General features: G+C 40.1%; 1 protein-coding gene and 1 long non-coding RNA gene across 13 annotated transcripts in view; one reads left to right on the top strand and one right to left on the bottom strand.

Annotated features, from left to right (window-relative positions):
- SGCG (sarcoglycan gamma) overlaps nucleotides 1-22,741 on the bottom strand; it is a 127,922-nt gene that overhangs the window by 37,060 nt on the left and 68,121 nt on the right. For all 10 annotated transcript variants that reach the window (XM_070048305.1, XM_051849884.2, XM_070048306.1 and 7 more), the window contains 2 exon segments: nucleotides 11,775-11,876; nucleotides 2,408-2,495 (listed from right to left, as the gene is read on the bottom strand). In XM_070048305.1, coding sequence (XP_069904406.1) covers nucleotides 2,408-2,495; nucleotides 11,775-11,876 — 190 coding nt within the window.
- LOC138843842 (uncharacterized) overlaps nucleotides 1-22,741 on the top strand; it is a 90,505-nt gene that overhangs the window by 26,477 nt on the left and 41,287 nt on the right. For 2 of the 3 annotated variants that reach the window (XR_011378917.1, XR_011378915.1), the window contains exons 2-5: nucleotides 9,790-9,899; nucleotides 10,631-10,722; nucleotides 15,044-15,109; nucleotides 16,098-16,298. This is a non-coding gene — a long non-coding RNA (uncharacterized lncRNA). Of the gene's footprint in view, nucleotides 1-9,789; nucleotides 9,900-10,630; nucleotides 10,723-15,043; nucleotides 15,110-16,097; nucleotides 16,299-18,029; nucleotides 18,358-22,741 lie in introns of those variants that run through there. The other variant, XR_011378916.1, reaches the window with a different exon arrangement.

The following is a 22,741-nucleotide window of genomic DNA, read 5'->3' as shown; positions in this document are numbered from 1 at the left end:
TCTGTTTTGTTCTTAGTTCATCTAGCTCATTTTCTTATGAGAGAGAGAGAGAGACAGAGAGGAGGGTCTTGCTTCCGTTGGTTCACTCCCCCAAATGGCTGCTATGGCTGGCACGCTGCACTGATCCAAAGCCAGGAGCCAGGTGCTTCCTCCTGGTCTTCCATGGGGTGCAGGGCCCAAGCACTTGGGCCATCCTCCACTGCCTTCCTGGGTCACAGCAGAGAGCTGGACTGGAAGAGGAGCAACCAGGACTAGAACCTGGAGTGCCAGTGCTGCAGGTGGAGGATTAGCCTAGTGAGCCATGGTGCCACCCTGCTTATGTTTTCAATGAAGATCCTTATCAAGAAACTCTGTTTCATTTTTTTGGTGTTGATTTTTATTTTCTATTTCACTTATTTCTACTTTGAGTTTTTTTCCTTATACTAACTTTGGGTTTCATTTGTCCTTATTTTTCTAATTCCTTAAAGTGCAGTGATAAATCATTTGAGATCTTTCTGATGTTTTGATGTAAGCACTGATTGTAATAAACTTTCCTCTTAGTACTGTTTTTGCTGTTTAGTATGCCATTTTCCATTTCCATTTCTTTAAAGAAATTTTAAAATCTTCTTAATTTCTTCCTTGATCCATTGGTTGTTGAGGTGTAAAGGCATTCAATTTCCATGTGTTTATGTTGTTTTCAAATTTTTTTTTGTTACTGATTTTTAGTAACAGATTGTGGTCAGAAAAGATACTCAGTATGCTTTCTATTCTTAAAAATTTGTTGAGACTTATTTTGTGAATGACCTATGATCCATCCTGAAGAATGGTCCATGTACTGTTAAGAATATGTATTCCGCAAATGTTGTACGGAATGTTCTGTAAGCGTCTATCACATTCAGTTGATCTAGGGTGCGATTTGACCCTGCTATTTCTTTATGTATTTTTCTGTTTGTATGATCTGTCCATTTCTGAAAATGGGAAGCTCAAGTTCCCTACTATTATTGTATTAGAGTCAATATCTCAATTTAAGTCTACTAACATTTGATTCATGTATTTGGGTGCTCTGATATTGGATATTTAAATTCCTCTTTCTAGTTTGAACAATTTATCACTAGGTTGTGATCTTCCTTGACTTTTTATATTGCAATTGATTTAAAGTCTATTTTATTTGACAGACGTATGAATACTCACGCTTTCTTTTGGGATGCATTTGCATGGACTATCTTATTCCATTCCTTCACTTCCAGTCTACCCATGTCCTTAGAAGGGAAGTGAGTTTCTTGTATCATATGGTTATGCTTTTTCTTCATTCAGCAACTGGATGTTTTTAAAAAAGATTTATTTGATGGAGCTTATGTTGAGAAATAAAGTGTTGTGCTTGATCACTGATCATGAACTGCCTCTGTTGTAACTGTGGATCAAAGAGCTAGCAGAGAAATTTGTACTTTTATGCGTGTGCTCAGAGTTAACAGCCTGTGGTAACAGAAATCTGAAAGGTATTGTTGGAGGACTGGTGTTATTTAACTAAATCATGATAGCTGAAATTTGTGCTTATCAGAGACACACAGGACGAGGACTGCCTGTATTTTCCTCTCTGACATTAATAGGGAATACATCTTTACCTTGATGATAATGTACTTTTGTAAATACAGAAAAACATTTTGAAAATTCCTTGATATGACAGGTTCGACTACTTTCACTTCTATGTGGCTATTACGGATTTCCAGAAACTTAACCATGGGTCAGAAAACCAGGACTTTATTTCTAATCCTAGCGCTAATGTACCACATAACATGAGAAATCACATAAATTCCTTTGGACTTGGGGCCCATATTGAGGTGCAGCGGGGTAAGTCACTGCTTGTGATACTGGAGTGCTGGTTCAAGTCTTGGCTGCTTCACTTCCAATCTAGCTTCCTGCTAATAATGTGCATGAGAAGGCAACACATGACGGGCCAAGTATATGGACCCTGGTCACTCGTGTAGGAGACCATGATGGAGTTCCTGACTCTTACTTCTGCCTGGCTCAGACCTGCCTGCTGCAGACATCTGGAAAGTGAACCAGCAGATGCAAGATCTTTCTCTGTCTCCCTCTCTCTCTATTGCTCTGCCTTTCAAATAAATAAATAAGTCTTTAAAAAATAAAAAGCTATTTTAATTTTTATCTTATGATTCAATTTTTCCCATGGACTTTATTAAGTCTCCTCATAATTCTTTAATTAATAACTTTAATTAAAATATTTCAGGCTTTCCCTATACTTTTCCATGGCGCCCTGTGGTGCTATTTTCTATGGTCAACATAACATAAGAATTAGAGAATTCATACCATAATGGTTCATAAATGTTTTGGAATTCTTGAGAAAAGGTAATTTATCTAATTAGCCTATTCATGGGCCAGGTGCACGCAAACACTGTGAAGCTGGACTCACCCACTTTCAACCTGCCTGTGACTTCCCCATCTGAGTTGCGAGCATTTACAGTCACATTCTGGGTCGACTGGAGGAGCAGAGATGAGTCCTAGGAAGGAAATCACAGGATTAGCAAAGGAAATGCTATTTTAATGATCATATCACTTATAAACTTAGGACTTAAATAAAATAAATTTCTGTATAGTCACAGACCCTGGGAGCCTATTAAATTTGTTGCTAAAACCATTAAAAATGTTGAGCTATGTTAAGGGAGTAAATGTATCAACTTTTCCATAAACTATAACTTTATGGGCTTATTAAGATTTTGTGCACTGGTTACAACGTGCCAAGTCTGTTCTCAAGGTAAAGATCTAAAATGAACAAATTTTAATCAACGCTCTTTTTTTTTTTTTCCCAAGGAATTGAAATTCCATTTCTGGTTATACCCAGGACATGACACATTTTAGAAACATAAATCAGAGAATGTTCAGTTCTCCTACAGGAAATATCATTCAGAGTGGGTTAAGCTGCTGCTTACCATGACAGCATCTGATATCAGAGAGCTGATTCCAGCCCTGGCTGTTCCACTTCCAATCCAGCTTTTCTGGCACCGTGTTTGGGAAAGTGGCAGAAGATGGCCCAAGTATCGGGGACCCTGCCTCCCATTTGGGAGACCAGGATGGAGTTCCTGGCTCCTGGCTTTCACCTGGTGGTCCAGACCTGGCTATTGTGCCCATTTGAGGAATGGACCAATGGGTGGAAGTTCTATCATTCTCTCCCCCTCTGACACCCTACATTTCAAATAAATAAAATCTTAAAACACAGAACTCAGTAATTTGGCTGTTGGAATCAGGTAAGTTTATGGCTCACTCAGTAGAAACTAAGTCTCTTCCAAAGTGGTGGGTAATTCTGTGATTTTTTTCAGAGGAAAAGAAGTTTAAGACTATATATAAGAGATCAGATTTTTTTCTAATTTGCAGTACGGAAACAAATGAATCTATCAGCAATTATTATTTAACAATGCGACCTTTTTATATTTTATTTATTTTATTTTTTCACTCTTTTTAAACTTTTATTTAATAAATATAAATTTCCAAAGTACAACTTTTGGATTATAGCAGCTTTTTCCCCCCATAACCTCCCTCCCACTCACAACCATCCCATCTCCCACTCTCTCTCCTATCCCATACATATCAAGATTCATTTTCAATTATCTTTATATACAGAAGATCAATTTAGTATATACTAAGTAAAGATTTCAACAGTTTGCGCCCACACAGAAACACATAGTATTTTTTTTAACTTTTATTTAATAAATATAAATTTCCAAAGTACAATTTTTGGATTATAGCGGCTTTTCCCCCCATAAACTTCCTCCTACCTGCAACCATCCCATCTCCCACTCCCTCTCCCATCCCATCACATCAAGATTCATTTTCTTTTTTTTTCATAATACACATTTTCTTTTTTTAACTTTTATTTAATAAATATAAATTTCCAAAGTACAGTTTATGGATTACAATGGCTTTTTCCCTCCCATATCTTCCCTCCCACCTGTAACACTCCCATCTGGAGTGTTGGACTGCAGGACATGGGCCTGATACAGCTGAGTGCTGAGTTGATGGTGAACTTGCCCACTCCATTTTGCTTTATGAGAATAAAAGTTCCCACAGTCTGAGGATACCTAATCTGAAATGCTTAGGACCAGTAATATTACAGAACATTTTGGATTTTGGAACATTTGCATACACATAATGAAACATCTTAGGGACAGGACCCAAGTCTAGATGTGAAATTCATCCATATTTCATATACACTTTGTACATAGAGCCTGAAGATAATTTCATATGAGGGACTCCAAAAATTCATGGAAAATGGAAGTAAAAGATGTTTATTTTGGGGCAGAAAATTGAAATATATTTATGGTTTTTTCATGCACATTTTCCATGAACTTTTTGAAGTTTCCTTGAACAATATTTTAATAATTTTGTGCCAGAAACTAAGTTTTGTGGAGTTGAATTTCCCATTTGTGGTTCATGTTGATGTTCAAAAAGTTTTGGAGTTTGGATTCTTGGGCTAGGGATGCTCAACATGTATCAAATTATGGCACTCATCAAAGGAGGTACCTTTCTCTGAAGGGGGGAGAGAACTTCCACTTTGAATATGGCCTTGTCTAAATAAGATTGGAGTTTGTGAACTCAAGAGGCTTCCATAGCCTTGGCAGTTCATGACAAGAGCCTTGGGTGATTACTGATGTCATAAATAACAGTGTCAATTGTTAAATCAACAGCAGGAGTCACTGTGCACCTACTCCCCATGTGGGATCTCTGTCCTTAATGTGTTGTACTATGTGAATTAACAGTAAAACTAGTATTCAAACAGCACTTTATACTTTGTGTGTCTGTGTGGGTGCAAAGTGTTGAAATCTTTACTTAGTATATACTAAGTTGATCTTCTCTATATAAAGATAATTGAAAATGAATCTTGAAGAATGAGATGGGAAAGGGAGTGGGAGATGGGATGGTTGTGGGTGGGAGGGAGGTTATGGGGGAAAAGCCACTATAATCCAAAAGTTGTACTTTGGAAATTTATATTTATGAAATAAAAGTTGAAAAAAAAACAAATTATGGCACTAGTAGCTGGGTATTCTGCTTTTTTTTTTTTTAAGATTTATTTATTGATTTGAAAGTCAGAGTTAGAGAGAGAGAGAGAGATCTTCCATCCACTGGTTTACTCCCTAAATGGCTGCAATGGCCAGAGCTGGGCCAATCCAAAGCCAGGAGCAAGGAGTTTCTTCCAGGTTTCTTACCTGGGTGCACAGTTCTGCTGTTCTCTCTGGCACACTGGTAGGGAGTTGGATCAGAAGTAGAGCAGCTGGGACTCGAACCAGTGCCCATATGGGATACTGGCTCTACAGGCATAGGCTTTACCTGCTATGACACAGAGCTGACCCCATATTCTGTCATTTGTTGTAAAGCTCTCTTAATTGAAAAATTGGCAGGTCAGAAACTGCAGTGTATCTACATTAACAAGAAAACAATACATGTATTCTCTATTACTTAACAAATCTCATATTAAATTATACTTGTCCTGTAATCTACATTTTAAGAATCTACAGCAAAACAATCAAGAGGTACATTAAGGAACAATTGTAATTTTTTTTTCTGGAAAATACAGGAGCATTGTTTTCATTTTAGAAAAGGAAATCAAGAGCTACACAATGTGAATTATTTTTTCTATTTCGGTTTTCCTAATTAGCTAGTGATGTTATTTTTCTTTAAGAAACGATGTATTCATCTGTTTGAAAGGCAGAGTTACAAAGGGAGAGGGAGAAACAGACGAAGGAGAGAGACAGAGAAAGAGAGAGAGAGAGGGAGAGAGATCTTCAATGTGCTGGTTCACTCCCTAATTGGCTGCAACAGCCAGGACTGGCCAGGCTGAAGCCAGGAACTTGGAACTGCATCTGGGTCTCCCACATGGGTAGCAGGGGCCTAAGCAGGGAGCAGCCAGGACTCAAAGCAGAGCCCATACGGGATACAGCTATCACAGCAGCGACAACCTGCTGTGCCCTGCTGGTGATGTTCTTTAAAAAATCTACAGCATTTGCAGAATGACAGCAATATAGAAGAACACTTTGTTTTGAATTCTGAATGTATTTATTTGACATAGTGTGACACTCAGCACTATTTTAACTTTAGGGTGTAGATAAAAGAGGCAGAGGACATGGTGTCTTTTGTCAACAGTGTGTGGTCCACATAAGGGACCATGGGAGAGAGCATGAAAGACAACTAACAATATAAGGTGTATTTGGTAGGGCCTCATATGGATCAAAATTGCCATAAGAGCTCTCAATAATCCTCTGTGACCACTTCATACACACACATAGTTAATTATTTCAAATGAACCTAACATGGGAAAGGTAGAGACTAATTTAGTCAATGAAGCAACATCCTTAAGAATTCTATCATATAGTATGTGAAAAGTTATATTAGCTGGCATGAAGATATTCATTATATTCTCTGACCATTCTTTGAATGGTGGTGGGATCCACAGGGGTGTCTCCAGTTAACAGTCTGTGTCCTCTGTTTATAAAATGATCTATCTGGTTGTATGCTTATGAATGTTTACTGGTCTTCTGAAAGATTGTCTTTGGGTTTCATTAATTTTCTCTATTGTTTCAACATTTTCTATTTTACTTTGGATCTCTATTCTTTCATACTTTCTCTTACTTTGCTTTTGTTTTTCTGGTTTTTCAAGGAGGAAACGTAAGACATTTATTTTATTCTTTTCTGACATAGCCCCTTATGTCCATAAATTTCCCTCTAAGCATTGCTTTAGCAACGTCTCTCAAATTTGAAACACTGGTATTTTTTTCAATTTTATCCAGTTGGAAATACTCTTTAATTTCCTATTTGTTTTCTTCTTTGATCCATGGGTTATTTATAAATACTTTACTTAATTTCCAAATATTTGGAAAATTTTCAGATCGTTACTGCTATTAAATTTATTGTGGTCAGATAACATGTTTTATGACTTAAATGCTTTTAAATATATTGATATTGTTTTATGACCCCAAACATAATGTGTATTGATAAACGTTCCTTGTGCAACTGACAATAATTGTGTTCTGCTCTTATTGAGTGGAGTGCTTTGTAAATGTTAATTAGGTCAGATTGATTTATAATATCCAGGTTTATTGTATGTCCATTTGTTCTACCAATTATTGAGAATATGGTGTTGAAATCTTTGTTGTGGATATTTCCAGTTTTTCTTATATTTCTATCTGTTTTGACTTCACGTATCTTGAAGTTCTGATATAGGTATATAAATGTTTAGTTACTCATACATAAAGGTTGCCAAATGTACTCCATTACCATCTGAAATGACTTCTTTCTGTATCTATGAAACCTTTATCTATTTGCTTTAAATCCACCTTATTTATATAGCCACTCCAACTTTCCTTTGATTAGTGTTAGTATAGTACATCTTTGATTCTTTTCACTCTTAACCTATTTGTATTTTAATAATTAGGATGTCTTTCTTGTAGGTGGCATATACTTGAGTTTTGCTTTTTCATTCAGTGTGACATTGTCTTTTAATTTACAATGATATTTTCATTTTCTTTCAGGGTCTTCTTTTTTGCTATTGACATACGTTTTATTTTTATCCTTTTATAAACTCCCAAATACGTTGTCATTATTTCTGCTTTAAGCAGTCATGTAGATTCTAAACTGTTTGAAAATTTCTTTTTGTTTAGCCACATACTCACCATTTCTGGCATTTTATTTTTTTGTGAAGATCAACACTTTTATCTGGAATCAGATTTTCTTAGTCTGAAAGACACCCTTTAATATTTCTTGCAGTGCTGGTTTGCTGCGATATTTTCTTTCAGTTTTAGTAAGTCTGATTAAGGTAGTTATTTTGGCTTCATTTTTTGAAAGCTTTTTTTCTAGGTATAGAATTCTAGTTGAGTTGTTTCATTTTTCTTTTAATATTTTGAACTTGGTGCTTTGATGTCTTCCGGTTGGCTTGTTCCTTATTAGCAGTTCAGTGTCATCCTTTTCTTTGTTCCTTTGTATATAACACACTGTTTATCCATGGTTGCTTTCAATATTTCCCTTCACCTCTGCTTTTAAGCAATTTGATCATGGTGCATCTTGATGTTGTTTTTTCTTGTTTCTTCTGTCTGGTGTTCATCAGACCATGTCTGATCTGTGAATTTAAAGTTTTCATCACACTTGGGACAAATGTCACACTTTTTTTTTTTTCAAATAATATTTTCCCTCCCATCTCTCTCTTTTCCATTGGAGATTCCACTTAGACATACAGAGGGCCACTTCACAAGGTGCCTCAAGTCACTGATAGACTGTTAATCTTTTTCCAGTCTTTTTTTTTCCTCCAGTTCCTGGGAGCAAGTTGCCATCTTGTTATTTTTATTTTTATTTTTTTTCAGTCGTTTTCTTCTGTGCTTCATTTTGGAGAATATCTGTTGCTATGCCTGCTATTATTCCTGCCCAGTGACATTTTTTTAAATTACAGATACTTTTCATCTCTAGACTAACTTGGGTCTTTTCTGTCTTTCCATCTTTCATGCCTCTCTTTAACGCAGTTGTATTTGATGTGTGCGTACAGTTGAAACATAGCTTCCTTGGACTTTGTAGACTTCTAGATGATTTGTCAGAATGAGCCAGGGCAGCATTTGTTCTACTGTTGGTTTTCTGCCACTCTTGCACCAATGTCCTTCTGTCTCGTGTTGCTGTCCCAGGACTTTGGAGTGTCTCCACTCTGGCTGGTGGGAACATGAATTGATCCCAATCTTGTGTGAACTCCAGGGGGGTGGGTCCTTCTGGTTCCCTTCTAGGAGTTATTTCCTCAGTCTCAAGGTGCTTCCTCACACACCTGCAGACATGGGGCAGTGGGTGAAGAGTGAAGGGAGCAAGAACTCTGCTGTCTCTGGAGACCTGGGAACCCCAGCTGCCTTTGGTTCCAGGTTACTCTCAACTCTAGGGAGAGGATCTGCCTCTACTTGGTTCCCCTCCCTTGCTGTGGCTGGAAACTCTCTCAAGGCAGTGACCTGGGCAAGTCTTTCCTCAGGGACAACTGTCTCTTGAGCTGCCCACTGTCCAATATTTGAAAACCACTGATCATGTACTTCCCCCTCCCCTTTTATTAGTTGCTTTGTGCAGGAATAAATCTATTCCCTTTCATTTCTGCCCTATAATGATTGGTTTTATTTTTACATTTTTTTGTTCTTTTAATGAAAACTTCTCAAAAATAGCTGTATCTCATTTCAAGGGAAGTTTTATTGCCACAAATTTCTGCTGCATTTCATTTTTGGTCACAGTTATAAATAACAGTTTGAGCATTCCAAAATCCAAAAATCTGAATCCTAAATTCTCCTGAATATGAAACTGTATGAGAACTGACATGACACTCTTGACCTCAGGTATTAGGCTGCAGTTGAAACACAGGTACATAAAGCATGGTATAAAATTACCTTTAGGCTATGTGTATAAAATGAATACAAAACATAGATATATTTCGTTTTTAGATTTGGGTCACATTCCTAAGATATCTCATGATGCAGATGCGAATATTCCAAAACTGAAAAAAAAAAACCCAAACGTGAAATACTTCTGGTTACAAACATTTCAGATAAGCAATAGTTAACCTGTAAAACCTTTTTGTTTCATCAGTGATCATGACTATGTGCTTGGGTTAATGAGCAGGCTAGACGGCTTTAAACCAGGAATTCCTTTTTGACTTTTTGAGTAATCAGATGTTGGAGGCCAGAGTACCATGTCGATTTATGTAGAATGAAAGAATTCTCTCAGTCCAGGAATACAGATAAAGGAACTACATGTCAAATTTTGCAATGTCATAAAGAAATTTCTTTTCTGTAGTTTCATGGAAAGTTGCTACATTGACTCATCTTTGGAAAGGAAACTGGTAACTAAAATATCAGTGCATACAGAAGTTTCGAGACAGTTTTGTTCTGGGACTGCTATTGTTGGTAAGCCATATTAGTTACAAAATACTGTTAGGCTCTGTTATCACATATCATTCTCAATGTTACTATAACTGTATGCATTGATTGGCACACTCATTAATCCCTCATTGTGAGACTTTAATATGTGAGACTTTAATATGCGATTATCTGAGATATTTTGCATAATTTTTCTGTTTTTTTCAAAGCATCCTGGAGATGAAGAAGTCTGATATGATACAACTGAATGTTGTTATTAATTCTCGAATATTAAACTTGCTATCATCTAGCCACCTGATTTCAGTTGTCAGGACAGTCTGATGTTTTCTGAATTACTTCCCAGTGTGTGGGGAAATCAGCCAACACAATGCTGGAGGGACGAAGACTAAGTCCTAATATCTGAATCATTTACTCATGTCTGATTTCCCTGTCTACAAAAACTTGCATAGACTCCCCATGCTCCTGTCAGGCAGGGCTATCTCACACACCGACATGCCATCACGGCCAATGTGGTAAACCTCAATAAGCGGAATCAGGCTCATCCACGGATCAGCTGATATTTTAGGTCATTGCCTGCTCTTGTAGCCAGTAAGATATTCCTAACAGTAATCAAAACCGCCTATAACTACTTGCACCCTTGGCAAGTGCTTATGAGTAAGCTCCAGGTAGAGCTTGATGAATATTCTGATTTTTAGGTTAGCCCAAGAGTGTTTTAACCTCTAGCAAAACTTTTGTTCCCTTTCTAATTCCCCCATCAGATGTACAGCCCCTGAAGTTAGGAGACACTGAAATATCCTTCCGTATTCGGAAGTATGGACGGAAAATGAAGAAGGTACTCGTCAAATAACAGGTGATTTAAAGTTGGATGCAATTTTTACTTTTTGGGGGGACAATCCTATTTATCAATAAACTAGTTCAATGTTTATGTCTACTATAAAATTTATAGCATCACATAAAGGAAAAAAAGAAGATATTGCAAAAAATTGTTTGAACTAAATTGTATGAGGTTCTTCAAGAAGCTCATGGAAAAATGCATATTATGAAAAGACCAGCATTTATTTCAAAATTGTTTAATTTTTTGCACCAAAACAAAATTATTTTCAAGCTTATTTGTTTATTGGGGAAAGAGAGAGAGAGGGAGAGGGAGAGGGAGAAGGAGAGGGAGAGGGAGGGGGAAAGAGAGAGAGAGAGAGAGAGAGAGGTCTGAAGGCCTGCAATAGCAGGAAGCTGGAGTCAGTAGCTAGAGCCAGGAATCAAACTCAGGAACTCCAATGCAGGAGCAAGCTTCTTAACTGCTAAGCAAATATCGACTTCCTAAATTCATCTTTTCCATAATTTTTTGAGATATCCTCACATTGGTTCTTGGCTACACTTCTCATAAATTCTATGGTGGTAAGTGAAAGTCATGATTTAAAAGTTTCACATCATTTGTTGGTGATTAGAGCCTATTTATGGAGAATCTTATAGGTAGGATAATAATCTGCAACTAGTAGAATTAATGCTGAAGATATTACTGTGAAACTAATTCAAACTTCTCAGATAATTTTATATGTCTTGAATTAAATGTATTGAAGTTAGTTACACAGATGGAAAACAGCGCAAATTGATTTTGGTCAATACTTTTATTTTTAAAAGCTTTAGTTTATTATGGTCTAAATTACTGAGGGCACCAAATTTAAAGCATGACACAAGCGAAGTCTCTTTAAAATGTAAAATTAGAGATAAGTTTCACAAGCTAATATTCAGGCTATTAAAAAAGGGCTTATTGTAAATGTGGGCATATGAGCACACCCTAAGAATAGCCTTTGAAATATATTCAATTTCTCTGCTTAACTATTATTTTGATAATGAACCAATTACTTAAAAATGTCATCAGATTATTCAAGTCTTGTATTTTCTTACCACTCTGGAGTGTATTTCTTTGGCGTACAATGGGAATAAAAATTCTGATTCTCCTTCCAGGCGAAGTCCATCTTTTGTTACATGCAAGTGACCCATTCCTGTCTATTTAAAAAAAGAGAGAAAGAAAGATATAAAACAGATGTTTTTGGTTGCTTTCTTTTCCATGTCTCTTTGTACTGATTTAAATTTCTTCACATTCTCACTAGAACTTGTTATTTTATGGTCTTTGATTGTAGCTAACCCAATGGGAGACTCACCTGTTTTTATCTGTTTAGCTTCTTTAAGTTTCATACCCACATAAACAATTGTTCACCTGTACTCCCTTTTTGAATGTATTGGAAGCACTTATATTCAACAAATTGAATGTTGATCTTCTCTCCCTTCCCCCAGGATAGAGGGTTTTGTCTATTTTTTAGAAAGGAGAGCAGAGCAGTGCAGAGAATGACACAGACACTTAAAAGCATTTTCTACAGTGACAGGTGAATTTCCAGGGCAGAGACAGGTGATTCTAAACAGAAGCACATTCTGTGTTGCAGACTTCTTAGGACTTTATCAACAAGTCGCATTCACAAGAATCAAATTAAATGTGTGATTCTTCTGCAAGGTCTCCTCTCCATGACCCACCGCTGTAGTCCTCTTTCCAAGGAGGGAATGTCTGGCTAAGGAAGCTCTAAATGCCGGTGGGCGTGGCCACTTCCACCCAGGCATAGGAGGTCCTTGGAGTCCCTTTTTGGCTTGTGATTCAGAGGATGGCGTGATTTGAAGGCCAAGCTCACATTAGAAAAAGCTTAACTACTGTTTGAATTCACAGAATTCAACCATGCAATTGTAAATCAAGGTTTAAGAAATTAAACCAATAGTGTAAATATTATAAAATCCATCATGAAATGGGTAATTAGCAGCATTTTGTTTCTACCAGGAATCTTTTTTTCATCATAGAATTAATCAAAGTGAAACTTCAAGATTATAATTCTTATGTGAAAATCTGCTGCTGAATTTCTGGGTTCAAGTAAATAAATGCCAACAGTTTTGTCAGAAAAATAAGCCCAGGCTCTATGGCACAGTGTGCTAAGCATCCGCCTGTGGCACTGGTTGTGTCCCCGTTGCTCCTCTTCACTTCTGATCCAGCTCCCTGCTAATGTGCCTGGGAAAGCAGCGGAAGATGGCCCAAGTGCTTGGGCTCTAGCACGCGTGTGGGAGATTCGGAAGCAGCTCCTAGCTTTGGATGGCCCAGCTCCAGCCATTTGGAGAGTGAACCAGTGGATGAAAGACCTTTTATTCTTTCTTTCCCTCTGTCTGTAACTCTACCTCTCAAATAAACAAATAATATCTTAAAAAACAAGCAAACAAAATAAGGCTGATGCTAATCTTAGCCTCTGACATAGCTAATTTCACCATCAGATTGCCAAAGCTAATTGTCTCTGCTTTCAAGTGGTTATTTTTTTTATTTGAAAAAATGAGGGAATTGACATAAGATGACTTAGGTATCTTTTCACCATATTCTATGATTTCAATAAAATATAATCTTTTAAAAAATAAGTCATCATACAATTCTTGAAAATAAAATACTTTTTGCTCAGCTTTTTTAAAAGATCAAATATATCAAGGTGTAACTTACAAATACCCTAGATCAAACTTCATTAAATAAGCTTAAATGCAGAATTCAGGTTACCATCTGATGATTCTAAGTTACTATTGCATGTCTGAATTTACTATCCTTTATTAAATAATACTGAAAATAGAGTAACAGGTTATGGGACTTTATAATTTTGTGCCAAGTTTAAACCAAGCATTCAATTAAAATAATCATGAACAGTTCGTGTGTGTGTGTGTGTGTGTGTGCGTGATCAAAGAATCACAGACTGAACACAATCCTGATTAAAACCACCATTCTTACCCAATCTGACTCTTAAACTAATGTTCTTCTCATTACTTTATAGAAGCTTTAAAGTAGTTTTTTTTTTTTTTTAAGACAGTGAGAGAAAGAGAGAGAAAGGTCTTCCTTCCATTGGTTCACTCCTCAAATGGCCGCCACGGCCAGCGCTGCACTGACCCGAAGTCAGGAGCCAGGTGCTTCCTCTTGGTCTCCCATGTGGATGCAGGGCCCAAGCACCTGGGCCATCCTCCACTGCCTTCCCCGGACCACAGCAGAGAGCTGGACTGGAAGAGGAGCAGCCGGGACAGAACCGGCGCCCCAACTGGGTCTAGAACCCAGGGTGCCGGCACCACAGGCAGAGGATTAGCCAAGTAAGCTGCGGCACCGGCCAAGGTCTTTGTTTTAAACAAATGAGATTGTTAGTATATAGTTTCAAGATATCACCTCCATTAGCTTTCACATAAAAGCAATTATGATCCCAGAAGACAGTAACAGCTTTATATTGCTGGTGGGAGAGGGGAAGTGGGTACATTGACATGAAAAAGCACATTAACATCGAGGGTAAAACTGCTCCACGTGATAGGAGCGTAATTCTGGTTCAGGCTGATGAATATCACTGCTCACAGGGAGAACCTGTGGCTTGTAAATGTCTATGTGGGCCTTGGCCTTCTTTATTTCTCGGTTGCTATCCTATGCTTCAATCACCCATAGAAAAATTATAATAATAGGAAAAACTCAAGGCATATCCCTGGGATAAGAATTACAGCTACAGTGCTTTTTGTATCTCAGACTCCAGTAATCACAGGGCTCGGGGTGCTCACGGCAGTGATAATGAGACCCCTCTGCACCTAGGATAACTTCAGGTTTATTGTTCTCCTGCAAATGCAGTCCTAATAACCTCTTGTCTTAGCACGAAAACACTAGGTTAGCACGCGTTTCTCCTGCTTGTGACCTCTGCTTCAGTCCTTCTCTGTTACAAGAAACATATACATCAAAGATTTCAATTTGGTTTCCAGACTGGAAAGCACTGGTGGAATATAATACCTTGCAGAAAGAAACGACTTGGAAAAACGCCAAGGTTAAAAAAGCCACAGCACCCTATTTTTCTTTGGATCATACTTTCCATCAGTTTGTAAAACAAATGGGAAGCTGGGGCAGGCAGTTTAAAGCATCTGTGTCAGATAAAGGAAAATCTAATGACCCCGTGGGCAGGGCAAGGGAGAGGCAGGGGTGGAGCTGAGAGGGGACCAGGCTCAGTCCTGGTGCAGTCAGACCGGCGGTGAATGTGACTGAACGGAGGCATCGTGTGTGTGTGTGTGTGATGTTCCCAGCCAAGAAGGAAAATCCTTTTCCTAGAAGCCAGACAATATTTGATTGCTTTCCCTTCTCACAGGTTGCTTTCTTGGGCGGAGATGTGTCCTTTTCACAACTGATTTCATGAGACATGGAGACTTGCGGGGTGAGTCTTAGGGAGTCGAGCAAACCTGCCACCAAGCCGAGTGAGGGAGGCGTCCTCCGGGTGTGGGGCAGTGTCATGCCAGCCTCTTAGTGACGCAGGGAAGCAAAGCTGGCTGATGAACGCAGGCACCTTCAGTGCCCTCCTGAAGCAGTCAGGACGGAAAGAGTGGGCATTGTGCTCATTCATACGATCACTGCTACAAGGTACTTTTTATCAACCCTTCATCCAGTCTGATAGCCCTCATTCGTAAAATATGGAACATTTTGGCTGGGGCTCTGTGGGGAGCAACTCGGACTAGACTAAGTTACTGGAATTAAGACTTATTCTATGCATCTGCTCTCCCACAATATGGCGCTGAGAAGGGAGTAACAACTTCTACGCAGCTGCCTCTTGCCAGTTTGATTGACTGAGCTGCAGGAGCTGATCTTGCTCCTGATTGGAGGAGAGCAGCGCACTCGGCGTGTGGGTAGTAGAGTTGGGATTGGTGGAAGAGGACTATAAAGGAGGAGAGAGACAACATGCACCAGGAACATCTATCTGAAGGAACACCTGTGCAGCCCCCGAGAGAGCCGGCTGGCGGTGTGCCACTCCCCCGCGGAAGTGGGGAAAGTGGCAGGGGGAACTGCCCTTCCATGGAGGTGGAAGGGTCGGTAGCCAACCCGGGAAGAACCAGCAGCAAACCCGGGGAGGGCCGAGCAGACAAAAGAACAGCGCAGGGTCCTGTGTCGTTCCTCCACGAAGACGGGGAGCGACAGGGCTCCATTTGATCTCTTACACTGAATGAGTGATCAAGGACTGACACAGGCAGACAGAATTTCAGTACAAGTCTCACATGTCTTCTTTTATGAAGAAATCTTACAAACTGCAACCCGATTCAACATGTGTGCTGCTGAGAGGTGGGTAATGAGATGGGCAGCTTCAAAGAGAGGCTCACATCTTGGGTGCAGGATCTCATTCAGACTCACTTCTTCTGCTTGTGTTTCCCCAGACAAGGAACGGAACCTCCCAATCCACATCCGGATGATATAGTACAAGGAAGAACGCGAAGTCTGGGAAAAGGACTCCAAGCAAGTCCTGCTGTATTCTCCAGAGTGGCTGAACTTCCCATGACCCTGGGAAACGCGCCTGCAACCCCACCTGCACAGCAGACTTCCCTGCGGCATGAGAGATGCTTGGTACAGATCATCAGGTAAGTTCATTTAGGTAACTGAGGGGTTTTTTGGTTTTCTTTCTTGTGATTGATCACTCGGCAGCAAAAGCGATGTTAAGCCCGTCTTTGTGGAATGTAGTGACACTGTATTAGTTTTGTCTTGCCACAAGATTACTTTAAGAAGTTCCTGGAAGGAAAGGCAGTGGGGATTTGGCACGGTGGGTAAGCTGCCTAGGTACACCTGCCCCTGATTCCAGCTTCCTGCTCTTGTGCACCTGGGAGGCAGCAGGGGCTGGCTCCAGGTGGCTGTGTCCCTGCCAAACACGTGGGAGAACAGGATGCAGTTTCCAGCTCTCAGCTTTGGCCTGGCCCAGCCCCTGTTGTTGTCCAACCGGGGAGCTTTTTCTCTGCCTCTTGCCGCCCAAAAAAATAAACAAAAATATAAAAACACCCAAGTGGTTTGATCTTTTTAAAAAGTGTGTGGAAAGTGGAATTAATACGTAGTACCTTGCTGCTGAAAAATTGTGCAATGCATGCAGTAGTTTTACATACTACACATTTCCGCGAACTTTCTGAAGAACTCGCATTAGCGTCAGCAATGCGCTTTTCTTCTCCCCGTTTCTGAGGGTCCGTGTCGCCGAGCAGGCCGAGCTGAGGGCTCTGTTCAGGGCCTCACACGGCTGCAAAGTGTCGGCCCGACTGTGTCTGCTCCGGAGCTTGTGTGGGTGTGGGCACAATTCAGTGTCTTGCTGAGTGGGACTGATGACTCTGTTTTCTTGCTGACTTTCAGTAGCTGTTCCTCTCGGGTGCCAGAGGCGGCCCCAGTTCTGCTACGGTCCCCGGTCCCCAGACCCTCTCCTAACACGGCAGCTCCAGCTCCAGGGCGGGCTGGAAAACCTCTCACTAAAGGCTCAGTCTCTCGCCTAAGGCCCTCACACCTGTAACTAATCTCCCTTTCAATGAACTCGCAGTCAACTGACCCAGAACCTTAATTACATCGCAAGAGTGCTTTACGGCACAATGGCAACCAAAGTTCCATCACTTTCCTTATATTTTATTGGCTGGAAGTAAATCAAACCCCGCCCACAGTTAAAGGGAGGGGCTACAGGGCTTAAGTCCAATGGGTGGAGATCCTGAGGACGTCTTAGAATTGTACCAGAGAGGTTTTTTTTTTTTTTTTTTTAGATATTTAAAAAATAAAGACACTTAACCACATGAAGGCATTTTCATGGATATCATTGTCACCATCAAATGACGTTTTTATAATACAGTCCAGATTATTGCAGAACTAAGTATGCCATACTACATTTGCACTTACCCAAAGCAACTAAAGCTTTATTTAGAGGGCGAATCTTGGTGCAGGAAAGTAAGACCTATCTAAAAATCCATGAGTAAAATATGCTAGGCATAAAAATCATCTGTTTTAAATCAGGTACTTTAAGGAAGAAAATAAAGACTATTGTGATAAATGTTATTAAAGTGCTCATATGCAGTTAGTAAAACACATTTTCTCAAATTGTGAGAGCTTTTAAGATGCAGAAGATTTTAGAAAACAGCACAACAAAAGTGGTATTTTAATGACCTTCTCTGTCCCTTGTGCAGTCACAGAATGCAAATAGTCATTTGTACACCTGCATTCTTTTTCCACTGAGTGTTAAGAACCCTCTTCCATTGATTCTACAATCACAGGTCTGTAATAGACGTCATTAAGATTTCCCCAGCTTCCTATAAATGATCACTGACTACTTAATGAAGAAATATCTCTTCTAGGGGACTAGCATTGTGGCATAGAGGCAAAGCCGCCACCTAAAGTCGCAGCTGCTCCACTTCTCATCCAGCTCCCTGCTAATGTACCTGGGAAAGCAGCAGAAGATGGTTCAAGTCCTTGGGCCTCTGCACCCACGTGGAAGACCCAGAAAAAGCTACTTGCTCCTGGTTTTGACCTAGCTCAGCCCTGGTCATTGCAACCATTTAGGGAGTGGGCCAGTAGATGGAAGATTTCTCTCTCTGTATCTCCCTCTCTCCATAGCTCTGTCTCAAATAAGTAGATATATCTTTTTTTAAAAAAGATCCATCTGTGGGGAGCTAGACTAAGTTACTGGGACTAGACTAAGTTACTGGAATTAAGACTTATTCTATGCATCTGCTCTCCCACAATATGGCGCTGGGAGAGGAGGAAACAGCTTCTACACAGCTGCCTCCAGTTCAACCAATAAACAGCAGGACCTGCTCCTGATTGGAGGAGAGCAGCGTACTCGGCGTGTGGGTAGCAGAGTTGGGATTGGTGGAAGAGGACTATAAAGGAGGAGAGAGACAACATGCACCAGGAACATCTATCTGAAGGAACACCTGTGCAGCCCCCAAGAGAGCCGGCCGGCGGTGTGCCGCTCCCCCGCGGAAGTGGGGAAATTGGCAGGGGGAACTGCCCTTCCATGGAGGTGGAAGGGTCGGTAGCCAACCCGGGAAGAACCAGCAGCAAACCCGGGAAGGGCCGAGCAGAGAAAAGAACAGCGCAGGGTCCTGTGTCCTTCCTCCACGAAGACGGGGAGCGACATCCATCAAAGGAAAAGATGATATCTAGTAAGGGTTTACATTCTTGGGACGTGAAAGACTCTTAATGAGAAGGTCTTTGATGGATGATTTTTGACTGCTAGCTTCCAAAAAATTAATCTCAAATACTTCTAAAGGATAAAAGCACACAAGGTTTTTGACATCTTGAAAAGGGGAAGGTTACCTATTGCCACAGTAAATGAAAGTGAAATTTAACAACAAAGTATTTTACAGAATTATAAATTTAAAGATAATATTTAGTTTTATAACCAAACTTTGAATATCCTGAGGCCATCCAGTGGGGCTGGGGGTCTGTGGGCTCCTCAGACGTAGATAGAAGTCCTCCAAAAGCAGGCTGCAGGCTGTGGCTGGAAAGCTTGTCCCCAGACCGGCCAGCATCTCCCCAACTAACAGCTGCTTGTGCTGCATGTGTGGCCTTGTGGCTTTAAATCACACCTGCAGGGTGGGTGCATGTCGCTCCCCCTCTTCGTGGAGGAACGACACAGGACCCTGCGCTGTTCTTTCGTCTGCTCGGCCCTCCCCGGGTTTGCTGCTGGTTCTTCCCGGGTTGGCTACTATCCCTTCCACCTCCGTGGAAGGGCAGTTCCCCCTGGCCACATTCCCCACTTCCGCAGGGGAGCGGCACACCGCCGGCCGGCTCTCTCGGGGGCCGCACAGGTGTTCCCCTTAGATGTTCCCCTTAGATGTTCCCGGTGCGTGCCGTCTCTCTCCTCCTTTATAGTCCTCCTCTGCCAATCCCAACTCGGCTGCCCACACGCCGAGTACGCTGCTCTCCAATCAGGAGCAAGTCCTACAGTTTATTGGTTGAACTGGAGGCAGCTGTGCGGAAGCTGTTTACTTCTCTCCCAGCGCCATATTGTGGGAGAGCAGATGCATAGAATAAGTCTTAATTCCAGTAACTCAGTCTAGTCCGGTTTGCTCCCCACAGGTGCAGTCTTTTTCCAGGCTAGCAGAGGATGGGGCTGAGCCACTAAGGAGAATTGGGCTGTCTCTAAAAGACCCCTCTATCTCCCTGTCTCCATGACCCCCAAGCCAATCAACATACAATATGCAAACAACTCCCCTCTCAACCTCCTGTCCAATGGGCACCTCCATAGATTGCCTTAAAAACCCTGGGCATTTCCTGAAAGCCAGCATAGTCCTGTTTGTTCGGGCATTCTGCCTGGTCTCCTCTCAGACCAGACACTTTTTCTGTCGCTTGCCAATCAAATAAAAGTTTCTGTTTCTTTGCAAATTGCTTCCACCTTTTTATTTCTATACTAAACTGAGGAGAAGAACACATGAAACTTGCTCCAACAACTGCCCTCCCCTCTGAGAATGGTAACATATTTATATGTATTTTTCCCCAAATAAAAAATGTCCTCCCAAATTTAATTTCCATTGTTTATATAGTTAACTCAGAATCATTAATCTCACCTGGCAAAAGTTATTCATTACATGCAGTAAAATATTTTAAATACAAATATTGATAACTATAAAGGTTTTTAAAAGGTCTATATCTTTTTTTTAACTTTTATTTAATGAATATAAATTTCCAAAGTACGACTTATGGATTACAATGGCTTCCCCCCCATACCGTCCCTCCCACCCACAACCCTCCCCTTTCCCACTCCCTCTCCCCTTCCATTCACATCGATTCATTTTCGATTATCTTAATATACAGAAGATCAGCTTAGTATACCTTAAGTAAGGATTTCAACAGTTTGCTCCCACACAGAAACATAAAGTGAAAAATAATAGATGATTTTTTTTAAATGATGATGAAATCAGATTAGAAAAAGGTCTATATCATTAAAAATTGGAGATGCCCTAATAATTAACTACTTTATGGGAGAAATATAAGGAAAAAATAGAATAAACCACTTCATTGCATTGATTTGATTTTTTTTTACTTTAACTTTTATTTAATGAATATAAATTTCCAAAGTACAGCTTATGGATTACAATGGCTTCCCCCCCATAACTTCTGTCCCACCTGCAACCCTCCCCTTTCCCGCTCCCTCTTCCCTTCCATTTACATCAAGATTCATTTTCAATTCTCTTTATATACAGAAGATCAGTTTAGCATATATTAAGTAAAGATTTCAACAGTTTGCACCCACATAGAAAAACAAAGTGAAAATACTATTTGAGTACTAGTTATAGCATTAAATCACAATGTACAGCATATTAAGGACGGAGATCCTACATGAGGAGTAAGTGCACAGTGACTCCTGTTGTTGACTTAACAAATTGACACTCTTGTTTATGGCATCAGTAATCACCCTAGGCTCTTGTCATGAGTTGCCAAGGCTATGGAAGCCTTTTGAGTTCGCCGACTCTGATCATATTTAGACAAGATCATAGTCAAAGTGGAAATTCTCTCCTCCCTTCAGAGAAAGGTACCTCCTTCTTTGATGACCTGTTCTTTCCACAGGGATCTCACTCGCAGAGGTCTTTCATTTAGGTCATTTTTTTTTTTTTTTGCCAGAGTGTCTTGGCTTTCCATGCCTGAAATACTCTCATGGGCTTTTCAGCCAGGTCTACATGCCTTAAGGGCTGATTCTGAGGCCAGAGTGCTGTTTAGGACATCTGCCATTCTATGAGTCTGCTGTGTATCTCGCTTCCCATGTAGGATCGTTCTCTCTCTCTTTTATTCTATTAGCTAGTATTTGCAGACACTAGTCTTGTTTATGTGATCTCTTTGACTCTTATTCCTATCATTATGATCAATTGTGAACAGAAATTGATCACTGGGACTAGTGAGATGGCATTGGTACATGCCACCTTGATGGGATTGAATTGGAATCCCCTGGTATGTTTCTAACTGTACTGTTTGGGGCAAGTCAGCTTGAGCATGTCCCAAATTGTATATCTCTTCCCTCACTTATTCCCACTCTTATATTTAACAGTGATCACTTTTCAGTTAAGTTTCAACAGTTAAGAATAACTGTGTATTAATTACAGAATTCAACCAATAGTATTAAGTAGAACAAACAAAAAATACTAAGAGGGATAACGTATTAAGTTGTTCATCAACAGTCAGGGCAAGGGCTGATCAAGTCACCATTTCTCATAGTGTCCATTTCACTTTAACAGGTTTGCTTTTTGGTGCTCGGTTAGTTGTCACTGGTCAGGGAGAACATATGATATTTGTCCCTTTGGGACTGGCTTAATTCTCTCAGCATAATGTTTTCCAGATTCCACCATTTTGTTGCAAATGACCGGATTTCATTTTTTTTTACTGCTGTATAGTATTCTATAGAGTACATGTCCCATAATTTCTTTAACCAGACTACTGTTGATCGGCATTTAGGTTGATTCCAGGTCTTAGCTATTGTGAATTGAGCTGCAATAAACATTAAGGTGCAGACCGCTTTTTTGTTTCCCAATTTAATTTCCTTTGGGTAAATTCCAAGGAGTGGGATGGCTGGGTCGAATGGTAGGGTTATATTCAGGTTTCTGAGGAATCTCCAGACTGATTTCCATAGTGGCTTTACCAGTTTGCATTCCCACCAACAGTGGGTTAGTGTCCCTTTTTCACCACATCCTCTCCAGCATCTGTTGTTGGTAGATTTCTGAATGTGAACCATTCTCACCAGGGTGAGGTGGAACCTCATTGTGGTTTTGATTTGCATTTCCCTGATTGCTATTGATCTTGAACATTTTTTCATGTGCCTGTTGGCCATTTGGATTTCCTCTTTTGAAAAATGTCTATTGAGGTCCTTGGCTCATCTCTTAAGTGGGTTGTTTGTTTTGTTGTTGTGGAGTTTCTTGATCTCTTTGTAGATTCTGGTTATTAATCCTTTATTTGTAGCATAGTGTGCGAATATTTTTTCCTATTCTGTCGGTTGCCTCTTTACTCTCCTGACTGTTTCTTTCGCAGTACAGAAACTTCTCAAATTGATGCAATCCCAATAGTTGATTTTGGC

Source organism: Oryctolagus cuniculus, chromosome 9 (assembly GCF_964237555.1).
Source record: "Oryctolagus cuniculus chromosome 9, mOryCun1.1, whole genome shotgun sequence".
NCBI classification, from domain to species: Eukaryota; Metazoa; Chordata; class Mammalia; order Lagomorpha; family Leporidae; genus Oryctolagus; species Oryctolagus cuniculus.
Note: the sequence above shows the minus strand (reverse complement) of the source record. Positions and strands in the feature narration are given on the sequence as shown.